The sequence below is a fragment of the Puma concolor genome, chromosome A3, assembly GCF_028749965.1.
Source record: "Puma concolor isolate L17-30 chromosome A3, mPumCon1.1.hap2, whole genome shotgun sequence".
NCBI lineage: Eukaryota > Metazoa > Chordata > Mammalia > Carnivora > Felidae > Puma > Puma concolor.
In genome coordinates this window covers 95,661,300-95,674,874 of record NC_141669.1, presented here as the reverse complement: position 1 = coordinate 95,674,874, position 13,575 = coordinate 95,661,300, and the positions used below count along the sequence as shown (strand labels likewise).

General features: G+C 39.7%; 1 protein-coding gene across 7 annotated transcripts in view; it reads right to left on the bottom strand.

Moving 5' to 3' along the window:
- RALGAPA2 (Ral GTPase activating protein catalytic subunit alpha 2) overlaps positions 1-13,575 on the bottom strand; it is a 328,194-nt gene that overhangs the window by 238,964 nt on the left and 75,655 nt on the right. For all 7 annotated transcript variants that reach the window (XM_086701570.1, XM_086701563.1, XM_086701564.1 and 4 more), the window contains exons 8-10: positions 11,789-11,927; positions 9,242-9,441; positions 503-730 (exon numbers count right to left, since the gene is read on the bottom strand). In XM_086701570.1, the coding sequence (XP_086557696.1) occupies positions 503-730; positions 9,242-9,441; positions 11,789-11,927 (567 nt within the window). The remainder of the gene's footprint in view (positions 1-502; positions 731-9,241; positions 9,442-11,788; positions 11,928-13,575) is intronic.

Sequence of the window (13,575 nt, the reverse complement as noted above, 5' to 3'; positions counted from 1 at the left end):
TGCATTATTTGGTGTCATAAATATTTCTATCATATTTCTATCATATGCATGCCATGCGTATGTGTAGGGAAAGTACACGTGTTTGCAGAAACGTCCAGAGAGCTCCCTTGGACCCTGGGAACACCACCAGCCTGAGGCTCTTCTTTGTGATGTTCATTTGTTGCTGAGTATGCAGCAAGGGCTTTCTTCCCACCTACCACTGGGTTTATGGGAGCACAAGGGTATTTGTGGGATGATTTGTTCATATACAGAATTTCCTCTCCATGTGTAGGAATTTTACAAGAACAAAATTTTAAAAAATCCTAAAAGAAAAATATCACAACACTCCACGTGACAAATTCATAGTGGGATTAGAGGGATAATTATTCAGTCTTGTAATGTAGCCCAACACATCCATAGTATTTCTTGCAGTACTACGAGCAAAAGAACAAGAACAAAACTCTTCAATTTCATGAACTTACACCACACACACACACACACACACACACACACACACACTAACCTGGCGAAAGACTTCGTTCACAAAGTTGACATAACCTCGTGTTGACAAGAGAATCCGCTGCACCATTTCATACACTGTGCGGTGCTCTTCTTCAATGCTACAAAGGCTGGAGTTGCTGAGTCTTCGGTCAGACAAGGTGCTGCTGTTGGAATGGTTTCTGTCCTGCTCTGTGGGCCCACTGCCATCCAGCTCCGGTGCTCTCTCTTGCCCTGCACCACCACCAACAGTCTGGAAAAAAGTCATTACCACTTCTGAGAGAGCCTTGTCTTCAACCCTCAAGAACACCCAGTGAACCTGAAGGCTTGTTTCATCTTAAAGAACTCTGGTAACCGTCAGCTTAACAGCAAGCTGGACAACAGCATTGCTCGGAGCACAAGGGGTTCCAGGACCTGTATTCACCAATTTTCCAATTCACCAACTAACCCCTCTCCAACTCAGTTATGTTAACAGGAAAACTACTAAATTATTGCAAGGAGGTGAGGCTGTGAAAGTCCAGCAACCTACAAACTTTAATTTACATTTGTAAAATCACATAACAAATTGTGTCAGTGAATTTACACTATGATCACCTCTGGCCTCTAAATTCAGCACTTACTGTACGGTCACAGAGATCTTGAAGTTCAGTGGAATTTTTGCAGCCACAATGTTGGAAAGCATCATTTGATTCAAAAGATTAAATGATATCTGATGGAAGAGTGTCAAGATCTTTAGAGGGTATTTTAGAAGAATTTTGATCTGATTTTTATATTCAGAATCTCATACTGAACTTAACTGAAATATTTACAAAACTTTATTTAGCAAACTTTATGAGCACAAGGAAATAAAATAATTCATGCAATGACTCACAAAGTTTAATGTTGAATTCTGCTCTCATCTCCCCATAGAACTAAAGGTTTCCTCCAAATAAAATACACATATAATTTTGCTTTGTTTTTATAAATTCCACTATTACTTTTTAAGTGTCAAAAATGTATAAGCCAAATACCACTAAACTTCTACCCACTGTGAATATGTTTTACAAAAAGTGATAACATATGAGTAGTACAAAATAATAATTTCAGTAACTACCAAGGACAGTTTGAAAGCAGATATCCAAATAGCAATCTCTAGGGAAAATTAATGGAAGATTATATTTATAACAATTTTTCTCTTCATGCCTTAGCTATTTAAGTCTGTGTTGCTTATCAAAGGCACTGTCATACTGTGAGATGAGCTGTCCTATAGAAATTATTTCATCCTTCTGACGCATCAACTATCTTCTGTAGAAAAATAAAATTGTACTCATTTTTCTGATATATACACACACACACACATACATATATACATACATATACATATATATACATATATATGTATATATATGTGTGTATATATAGATAGATATAGATATAGATATATAGATATATAAAGGTTGGATTAAGTTTAATGTCTCTTGTGGCTCAATAACCTGTGACTTTTTGATCAATAACTCCCATTTTCCTCATAGGCAAAAAAAGAAGAAAAAACCCTCATGTATATATACACATATGGCAGCAAATTAAAAACTGCCACAAATTTGGGGCGCCTGGGTGGCTCAGTCAGTTGAGCGTCCGACTTCGGCTCAGGTCATGATATCACGGCTCGTGAGTTTGAGCCCCATGTCGGGCTCTGTGATGACAGCTCAGAGCCTGGAGTCTGCTTCAGATTCTGTCTCCGTCTCTCACTGTGCCCCTTCCTCATTCATGCTCTGTCTCTCTTTCTCTCAAGAATAAAACATTTAAAAAAATTTTTTAAAAATGGCCACAAATTTGATCTACACAGGCTGTGTGACTGTGTTAACAAGTGTAATAGAGTGGAAGAGACCTGTTCCAGTTTCAGGCCCAGGCCAAAAGGCTGACAGTTACCACTTCCCACCTTTTGGAACATTTGCTAATAGAGCCCTGAATAGCCAGGGAAGAAGTCTCGCGACCCTACCAGAGAGACTGCATGGAAAGAGAGGCCCTGCTGAACCCTACTTTCCAACTGCATCCAGGCATTTGAATAGTCATCTTGAACCAAGATGCCACCAGCTGAAGACCACCACCCACTGACCTCACTTAATACCACATGAAGCACAAGAATTGCCCAACTAAATCCTGCCCAAATTCCCTACCCCAAAAGTATAATGTTTAGTGTGACAAAAGGGCTATTGTTTTAAGCCACCAAGTTTTGAAATCATTAGATAACTAATTGGATAACACAACTATTAGGTAATTTAAACAGTATAAATAAAGAAATAGGTTTAAAGGTACCAAGTAATTTAAAAAATGTACTCTGAACAAACATACAGAAAACCAGAAATAGACCCATAAATACAAAGAACTGGTGGCTGCCAGCAAAGGGGATGACAGGACAGGCAACATGGGTGAAGGGGAGTGAGAGGTACAGGCTTCCAGTTATGGAATGGATAAGTCAAGGAGATGAAAGGCACAGCATAGGGAATATGGTCGATGGTATTTAATAGCACTGCATGGTGACAGGTGGTAGGTGAGCACAGCATAACATACACACTTGTCAAATTCTATGTTGTACACCCGAAACTAATGTAACATTGTGTCAGCTGTATTTCAATTTAAGAAAATTAAAATAAACTTTAAAAAATGAAAAGTGAGTTCTGTTATCCAAATAGAACACCAGAGATGGATTTCCCATCATACTGTAAACTGAAAGCTTCTCTTGATAGAACAATGCTTTCCTTAGCCTTAGTCCCTACTCTCCCCACAAAAGGCCACTTTCTAAAAACATCTTTATGTTCTGACAGACGTTTATAATGGCAGTGAGTGATGAGAGTGAAAGCCAATTGATAATCCAAGTCTCCTCATTCCTTATGTCTTTCATGAAGATTAACAGTAAAAGCATAAGTAAGAATTAATAATGGAGAGAGTCCATTTTCCACCCACTAATACCAAGCTGGAATTCTCAACTACTATTTGGTATTAGTTGATTCTGGTGGCAAATGCAAAAATAGTTTTTACTTCTTCGGCACATGATGAAGCCTCCGTCAGTGAAACAGACCTATCTGAAGCAGACCAGGCCTGCACTGCCAGGACTCAGGAAATTGCACGATGCAGGCTGCCACTTAATCCTTCCCATCACCCCTCCCCAACATCCTGGTTTCTTCTCAACCGACAGCTCATATTGAGACTTGTTCACTCCCAGGGTCAAACTAAACGGGGACACTCACAAAGAAGGTATGAAACAAGAGGATGCAACTGCCCTTCTATTGGTGATGCCTGATGCCACTCAACTTCCTTGTCATGATTTGCCTGCATGGTTGGGGGCAGACTGCATTTGCCTTGGCAGAGCTCTAGGACACAGAAAGTACTAGAGTGGAAGTCAACAAACAAATGAGTTTGTATAATGTACAAACTCGTATAGGGTTGTCAATTTGTGTAATTCACTTTTTCTAACTGTGTTCATCCCACGAAATACAACAATTTCAGGAAACCCACAGCCCATGAATCATTATTGAAGAACTGATTTACAATTAGTAAAATTATAAATAAAAAATTATAATACAAATAAATGTGATCAACTGATACCATCTCAAACTTTCTTTTACATTCCCAAATGGATTTTTATGGGTTATAATGTCAGTTAATGTGCTTATAGAATTGGTAAAAAATGGTCACCGCTGACATTTTAAAATCACCCCTCTGCTTTCTCTAATGTACACTGAAGTACTTTATTCTCATACAAAAATGAATTACTGGGGCACCTGGGTGGCTCAGTTGGTTAAGCGTCCAACTCTTGACTTTAGTTCAGGTCATGATCTCATGGTTCGTGGGTTCAAGCCCTCCACTGACAGTGCGGAACCTGCTTGAGATGCTCTCTCTCCCTCTCTCTCTGCCTCTCCCTCACTTGTGTGCTCTCTCGCAAAATAAACAAAAAAAATGAATTACTAAAGACTAAATAATACTTCACTAAAAATATTTTCAGCTGAAATGATGCACCAAGAATGTTCAGGTTTATACTGTTGTTGCCAACACAATATATGGGATATGAGAGCAACTATATTTTCATTCTCCCTGAATGATGCCACTGAACAAGAGTATTTGTTAAACCAGACTCTCCAAGGTGGTAAGAAAACTAAGTCTAGATGATGTATTGATTCCTTTCCTCCCTGATGAAAACTAATGTCAAAGGTATTAATTCTAGATCCGGAAGTAAATTCACTTTGGAAAACACACACACACACACACACACACACACACACACACACACACAATCTCTCATCTATGACCTTTAACACAGAATGGCAAAAGTGTGAACTCTATTTGGAAGCAGCACTTAAAATACCGTTTTAAAGGGATTTTTACAAGAGCAGCATATTCTTTGAAAAGAGATTTTGGATCACCTCATTTAGTGATATTCACTTTACACAGGCAAAATTATATTACATTTGAAATTCCAAATAAAAAATTTCAGGAGAAAAAATTATATGTGCTTTTACTCCCGCAACTCTGCCCCCCAAATCTAATATTCAGGTGCTTAAATTGCCTTTTCTCAGGTACACTGTAAACGAAGAGAGGAACACAGTGGACACATGTGAGACGAGGTGGGAACACAGATGTACAGGCACAGAAAGGACTACAGGAGACAAGTGGTCTGCTGAATAATGACCATGCCCTGATCTCCAGAACCTTAGAGTATCTTACCTTTTATGGCAAATGGGATTTAGCAGATGTGGTTAAATGAAGGATGTGAGAGGGGAAACTTATCCTAGATTATCTGGGTGGTCCCAATGTAATCACGAGGATCTATAAGGAGGCAGGAGGGTCAGACACAGAGAGAGCAATGTGAAGATGGAAACAGGGACAGAAGGTGTTATGATGAAGGTCCATGAAACACAGAATGCAGGTAGTCTCTAGAAGCTGGATGAGAAAAGGAAATGGATTCTCCTCTAGGTCTCCAGAAGAAACACAGACACCTTGATTTTACCACACTGACACTGATTTTGGACTTCAGACCTCCAGAAACTCAAGATAACACATTTGTGTTCTTTCAAGCCACTAAAACTTTGTGGTAATTTGCTACCGTGGCAAAGAAAACTTACAACAACTTACTGTGAGGCATATTAATAGTCTACACAATAGCAGTGGCCATTTCTAGGTGCAGCCATCTGCAGGGTGTGGAAGCACTGGGCCTGGAGAGTTGTCTTCCCATCACCCATTCCCTTCCCTAAAGGATGCATGGTGCTCCATGTGCCTCCTCCCCTGCAGCCCAGGTGACTCACAGGAAGCTGACCCCATCCACAGCACCAGGGATTGGAAGCCAATCATGTCCCTACTGGGCCATTCACATTGCTTTAAGGCAATCAGTGCCTTGTTATTGTTCTAGAAGAGGCAAGTAACTAAGTTGTTCCACTCAGACAAAAGGGAAGGGATGGGCTTTTTTTTTTTTTTTTTTTTTTTAATTTGATTCAAGTTAACACACAGTGTAGTATTGGTTTCAGGAGTATAATTTACTGATTCATCACTTACATACACCCAGTGCTCATCCCAACAAGTGCCCTCCATAATGCCCATCACCCATTTAGCCCATCCCCTCCAGTAACTCTGAGTTTGTTCTCTCTTTAAGAGTCTTTTATGGTTTGTCTCCCTCTCCGTTTTTATCTTTTTTTCCCTTCCCTTCCCTTCCCCTGTGTTCACCTGTTGTGTTTCTCAAATTCCACAGAGGAGTGAAATCATGGTATTTGTCTTTCTCTGACAGACTTATTTCGCTTAGCATTATACCCTCTAGTTCCATCCACATTGTTGCAAATGGCAAGATTCCATTCTTTTTCATTGCCCCGGCAGCAACTTCTTACTAGACATGTCTCCAGAGGCAAGGGAAATAAAAACAAAAATGAACTATGGGATCTCATCAAGAGAAGGGCTTTTTATTTTTGGGTTGTCTCTGAATATGAACAAGGAGGGCAGTGCCCCAGTTGTTGGCAGCCATCTTACAATCTGAGGGGAAGCTGAAGACAAACCTGCCAGAGGGAAAGGGCAGAGGAGGGAAGACTGTAGAGAATCATGGAAAGAGTGTGAGTAAACCATATTCTCTGCCAGCCCTGCCATGAGCTTATTTTATGAAATTAAAATGTTTCTTTTTTATCTTTAAGACAGTTTGAGTTATGGAGTTTTTTTGTTGTTGTTGTTAGGATGATATAACCATCCGAATTGCTTCAGGAGGCCAGGCTTTTATAACACTAAAAAACCAGATAATAAAAGTAGATGACTCACAAGTGTGAATGGCCACTTAAGGAAAAAAATCAGAATCTTGAAGCAGTGGTTAATCTGCTATTCTTGTTACTTCTCGCCAACCAAATGTATTTTTCAAGAATGAGAAACTTATTTTCAATAAATACAGGTGACGGTTTTCTAAAATTTTAAAACCAGGTAGGAAAAAGTCACAGCCTTTAAATAGACTGCTCTGAATCGACCTAACAACACAAGATGTAATATAAAATTTATCAAGGGTGTGACTGAGTTTCTTATATATGATTTCATACAAATTTTTGTCTACCTGATAAGTTTTAGTTTTTGTCTACCCGATGGGTGAGTAAAGGTCTCTCAACGGTCCAGAACCGTGTTCCCCTGACTGATGGTGAAATCTTGGCTCATTTTTATTTCCTCTTCTGTGAACTTCTGTTTTATCTCCTTTTGTCTGTTTTGAATTGTTTTTGAGTTGAATTGTTTGTCTTCTTGTCAATTTGTAGGCACTCTCTCTATATTAGAGGCATGAACTCTTTTAATAGCTAAGATGTCACGAATACTTTTCACAGTCTGTGTGTGGCTTTACTCTATCTTTGCACATACAAACCTTTTTCACATTTTTTAAATAAGGTGGAACCTCATTTCTTCTATGGCTTGTGGGTCTTGTCTCTACCTAACGTAGTCTACCACTTCCCAAATGTATATGTTCCCCTAGATTTTCTCCCAAATTTATTGCTTTGTTCTTATATTTAGACCTTAAACAATTTAGAAATTAAATCAATCTGACATCTGACTATGTATGTGATACAAATCAAAGTTCAGAGAGAAAGAGAGACAGAGAGAGACTGAGTTCTTTGAGCTCTCAGGGCTATAGATTAGATTCGATATTCAATGTTATGCAGTCTCATTTCCTAAAAAGAACCTGTGGTTTCTGTCTGGAAGGCTGTGTAATTTTTTTCTTAATCAATGAAAGCCAAATGTCTGTTAGGTCTGTGTCTGTTTAGCTAGATCTCTCTGGCACTCGAAGGCCTTTTTAGTCTAAATCATGACTTTTTTTCAGCTCAAGTAAACATTTCATTAGATCAATTATCACTTCTGATTTTTTCTCCTTTTGTCCTCATGAAGTGCAAGGTAGGTCTGGGCCTGTCCTCAGATCTTATTTATTAACTTCTGATTTTCATCTCTTTGAATTTCTCCTCAATATTGTAGGATATTTCTTTGGAAAATCAACTTTGTTCTCAGCAGAGATCATTACAATCGCCAGTTTATCTATTAAATTTTTAAATTAATGAATTTATAGTTTTTTAAATTAATGTTTTTTTAATTTTTTTTTACATTTATTCATTTTTGAGAGACAGAGAGAGATAGAGCACAAGTGGGGGAGGGGCAGAGAGAGAGGGAGACACAGAATCCAAAGCAGGCTCCAGGCTCCCAGCTATCAGCATAGAGCCCGACACGGGGCTCGAACTCACAAACTGCAAGATCATGATCTGAGCCAAAGTCGGATGCACAACCGACTGAGCCACCCAGGCGCCCCTAAATTAATGGTTTTTTAAAGCTTTCTTTTAAAACTTTCATTAAGTCTTTTGTTGCTTTTACTGGAATTGTATCCCCCTCAGACATCTTTGAAACAAGATTCTCCAGTTCTTCAGTCAGTTCTTATCAATGGGGCCACACGCTCTGGACCTCAGTTTGGTGCTCCTTCATCAAGGTGCTAATAATCACTCAGCTGTGTGCACTCTCCCAGCTCAGGCCTAGGTCACACTTCTGGAAACTCCAGAGTATCAGCAAACCTGCTCTAAGTGGACCTCACTTTCTGCATAAAACCATTACCCTGCTGTGGAGTGGCTGCTCTCAAACTTCCCCACGTGGTCCTGCTCTACCTGGTGCAAAGTTTCTAAGTAACTCAGCCTTCTGGGAAAGTAACTCAGCCATTTGTGCAGGACTAAGGCTGCAAAAAAGAGTAGGTATACTACAGGCCCCATATAGAAAGAGGTCTTCACTAAAGGCCTCAGGGAGAGACAGATTTCTCTTCCAGGGATTCTATCAGGGCTTAACAAGCACTCTGAAATCCTGAGATGGTCTTCCACTCCTTCCCCTGAGATCCCAGAGGGCATTTGGCAGTCTCATGGGTCCTCTCCATGGCCCACCTGTGTGATTCCTGAGGGTTTTCCTGTTGTTGGGGACTGGGGAAGCCAACACAGGCCCCTGGTCTTATGCTCCAAGGTCACTGGTACTTGAGCAAAAGAGGGAAAATGAGAGAGCCAGGAGTGTGGACACAACAGCCATCTCTCAGAATGTCTCCTTGGCCCTCAAGGTTGCCTTGTCATGGCAGTGTCAACAGAGCACTGAGAGTGCGGCCTCAGAGCTTCCCCTGACACCTCAGCAACACAGACAAAGCCACCAATAAACCAGTCCCCATAACCAACATCCCTTAAGAACCAAGAACCCTAATAACCAATTACTTTGGCATGTGTTAGTGTATTCTTACCTAAGTAAAAGAAGATGATGAATGGCATACCTGTATGATTTTGGGCAACACATCAACTCCATTTTTAGTGTTTTGTGTTGTAGTTAAATACTTTTTTTCCAAAAAGAAAGTGACAATCCACTTAATAAAAACAACGCGAGCTGCCATGTATGGAATTTTTGTACTGTAAATGTTTTCATTGTCTCGAGTTGTAGTAATGTACACTGGCTTTGGTCTCATATGGGGGATGTCTGGAAGAAAAAAGAGCACATATCAGGTTAGTGAATGTAACCCCCCCAGAAGATTCAATTTAACCAAGCAGATAAATATCTGTCTGTTTGAACTGTGACTAAAAAGAACCAGAAATTATTAGAAATGACATCTTTTGGTAGGCTTGTTTCTGATTCTGCCTTGCAACCTGACCAAGATGGGATGGTGGGTACTGCTGTTGTGTGCTTGTTACAACTGTGGTATATAGCTGTGGAAGTACTAAGCTAACAACTCTTTTTAACAAATTTGAGAAATGACAGATTATAAGCCTAAAAATATTTTCACATATATTATAGTTTATTTTATCTTTATTTTATGACAAAATAATTTAATCTTATTTTATGACAAAAAAATAAAAGCACATATACACATTTTTTCATCATTTTAGGTATTTTAACATCCAATACTACACTAACCATAATCCACTGGACTTTTAGTCTTATATCCTTTTCCCTTTAGATGAATCCAAAGAATAAAATCAATACAATCTACTTTATGTTAGAAAGAATTCATCTTTGAGGTATCAGACAAATTAATAAGAGGTCCATTCCTCAATCTTTAAATTCCATAATCAATACAAAAAATTACATGGTGTTGGGTTTGAGATACTACTTGCTGTATGTCCAATTCTCATACTAACTTGTATCCACTTGGAGAAACCTGCATGAAGCAGTTCTCAACAAATAACTTTTAATTTTAGCACATTAATAATGTTTTCTACATGAATATAGACTATAAAATCAGAAACAAATTCTGAAAAAATATACCCACATATAGTTAACAAAATACACATCTCAGTACCTCTAAAGTTTAGTACTTCTACATCTTTCAAAATGCACCAAGTTTTTGCTATTTTTCCCTTCTCCAAGCATGCATGTGTGTTTGTGTGTGCGTATGTGTAAATAAACACCCTAAGACAACTGAATTAGTAGTCCACATTCTCCAGATGGATTAACGTCTGTCGTGATCTTCGCCTTCCAAAATTGTTCCTGATCCCGGGTGCCTGGGTGGCTCAATTGGTTAAGCATCCGACTTCAGGAAAGGTTATGATATCAAGTTCATAGGTTCAAGCCCTGCATTGGGCTCTGCACTCACAGTGTAGAGCCTGCTTGGGATTTGCTCTTTCCCCTCTCTGCCCCTCCCCCACTCATGCTGTTTTTTTTCTCTCAAAATTAAATAAACAAAAATAAGCAAAATTGTTCTTGATTATTCATCTTAACTAATTTCAACTGCTTTAAAACAATAGGGAGACGCAGTCGGTTCAGCATCCGACTTCAGCCAGGTCACGATCTCGCGGTCCGTGAGTTCGAGCCCCGCGTCAGGCTCTGGGCTGATGGCTCAGAGCCTGGAGCCTGTTTCCGATTCTGTGTCTCCCTCTCTCTATGCCCCTCCCCCGTTCATGCTCTGTCTCTCTCTGTCCCAAAAATAAATAAACGTTGAAAAAAAAAAAATTAAAACAATAGGGAGAGAAAAATTTGCCCCCCACTGCCACCAATCTAAGGGTGCTTCTGTCCTATGAGCCCTCATTTCTTTTCCTTTTTAAAAATTTTTTAACATTTATTTTAGAGAGAGACAGACAGAGTGCAAGAGGGGGAAGAGCAGAGAGAGAGAGGGAGACCCAGAATCCGAAGCAGGCTCCAGGCTCTGAGCTGTCAGCACAGAGCCCGATGCGGAGCTTGAACCTACAAACTGTGAGATCATGACCTGAGCCCAACTCAGATGCTTAACCGACTGAGCCACCCAGGTGCCCCATGCCCTCCTTTTTTATAGAAGAAAAACTTTATCAGCTAAGTTAGAAACTCCCTTATGTTTTCTTCCTTTCTGGAGCTTACTGTCCCTGGGGTGCCTAACTGCCCTAGCATCGGTCCCGCCATAAGCTATAAGCAGCACCTGCTGGATGGAAGATCCAGTATAAAAGGGCTTACTGTGGGCAGCTGTGTAGCCTGGGCTGGCTTGCCTAGCCACTGAGCAAGGTCTGGGGTCTCACCATACCCCGCCACTCCTAAGAAAAGACCTCAGGGAATGCAAGTTTTTTTTTTAACATTAAAAGTTTTCAATATAATTACAACCAAAAACCCATAACACATGTCAAATTATTCTGAGTACAGGAGCCATAGTCCCCTTTATTGCTGTGAGATGAGGTACCTCTTGAAGCTTGTACAAATAGGTAAAATCATTTACTAGGAAACTTTAAGCCTCTTGCAATAAAGTTACCATTAAATATAAGAATAAAATGGCTATTTTACTTAAAAATAATCAAAGGCCACTTTGAAAGAGACTGGACAGCTTCCCTGTGGACATCCTCTAGATACAACCCAATGTACTTACCAAGTACAGGTTTGTAGATGTTTGTTAACTTAGTAAATGTTGGAAATAAATGAGGAAGATAATATTTTCGAAACAATGTAAAAAGAAATGTAAAACCAGTATCTTGATTCTCCTTATTCTTCCACTCCAAGCTTGCAGCCTTTGGATAATATGTGGAAAAGAACATATGTACATTTACATTTCAACTTAATGTATACTAAACTGAAATGCTGTTATCTTATTAAAATTCCTGTTCTAAACACACAAAAAAATATTTTGACAAATAATGTTGACAATCATGTAATGAAATTGTATCTTAAAACTCAAACGACAAGAATAAAAGCTTCAAAGAAAAGACCTATGGGAATGCAAGTTTTTTTTTTTAACATTAAAAGTTTTCAATATAATTACAACCAAAACCCATGACCAAAATGGTAACTACGTGAAACACAGTTTTACTGAGTATTAAAAAAAAATCACACAATGATATCATATCTTTTTAAACTGGCTCTACTACATCATGCCCTTATTTTTCCCCACATGTTCTCTATAAGGATTTAATATTCTTTCTGCCCTTAAACATTCAGTCAGATGTAATCTGGTGGGGTTTTTTTTTTTTAACACAAAAAAGGCCATTTATAACAAACAGGAATTTTTTAAAATTTTGTTTAATGTTTATTCACTTTTTGAGAGATGGAGACACAGCGTGAGTGGGGGAGGGGCAGAGGGGGTGGAGGAGACAGAATCAGAAGCAGGCTTCAGGCTCTGAGCTGTCAGCACAAAACCCGATGCGGGGCTTGAACCCATGAACTACAAGATCATGACCTGAGCCGAAGTCAGATGCTTAACCGACTGAGCCACCCAGGCACGCCTATAATAAACAGGAAATAAAGAAATAACCCCTTGCAAGGATTTCATGCAAAATCAGTATCATTAAAAGGCAAAGCTATGGAAACTTGGAAAGTGCATTCTCCTTATTAAAAGCACTCCACAGGCTAAGATAAGCCAGGCCTGCCAGTCCACCTGTACCTGTTACTAGTTCTTAGTACTTGTTAGAACACAGAGTGCTCTAAAGCAGAGCTTCCCAACTTCCTTCATGATGCAGCCCACTTAGAAAATGAAAATACTTTGTGCAGCATCTGAGGTAAAGGGATGTGGAACTTTGAATGCCCCTGGGGCAGAGGGGCTCAGTGTCTGTGACCTGTCAGAAGTTCTAATACACAGAGTGTATCAGAAGTTCTCTGGGGTGAGCCAGTGGAGAAAAGGGAGAGAAAAAGAGAGGGATGGACATGAACATACAATTCTGCACATGATTTATGCACAATCTGCATAAAAACCACCACCTTATATCACCGGCATCCTTCCTCCACTGGGATTCTGGGGATTGTGTGACTTATCTGAGGTCACACAGCTCATTAGTGACATATCTAGAATGAGACCCAAGTACACCAACACATCCAAGTTCTCAATACTTCATGCTGATCTCCTGGGACAGATGGAATGCCCTACCACTTCTGAACAGGTGGTTTGAGTTGCAGGTGGAAATGCAGAGTTTCCAGAAGACAACAGAGTACGCCAGCCTGGTCTTAGGATTTTGGAGTCCTTGTGTTTCTGGTGCTGGCTAAAGGAAATGGGAGAGGAGAGTACACAAGATTGCCCAACAGGACAGAGTAGTCAGAAAGGGAGCCAAGGAATGAATCTTGAGAAACAGCAGAGAGAGACAGTCCCCAAAGAAAAGTGGCAAGAAATAAAAGAAGGGGAGGAGGAAAGCAGGAAGAAAACATGAGAGGAGAGAATATCACGAAGAA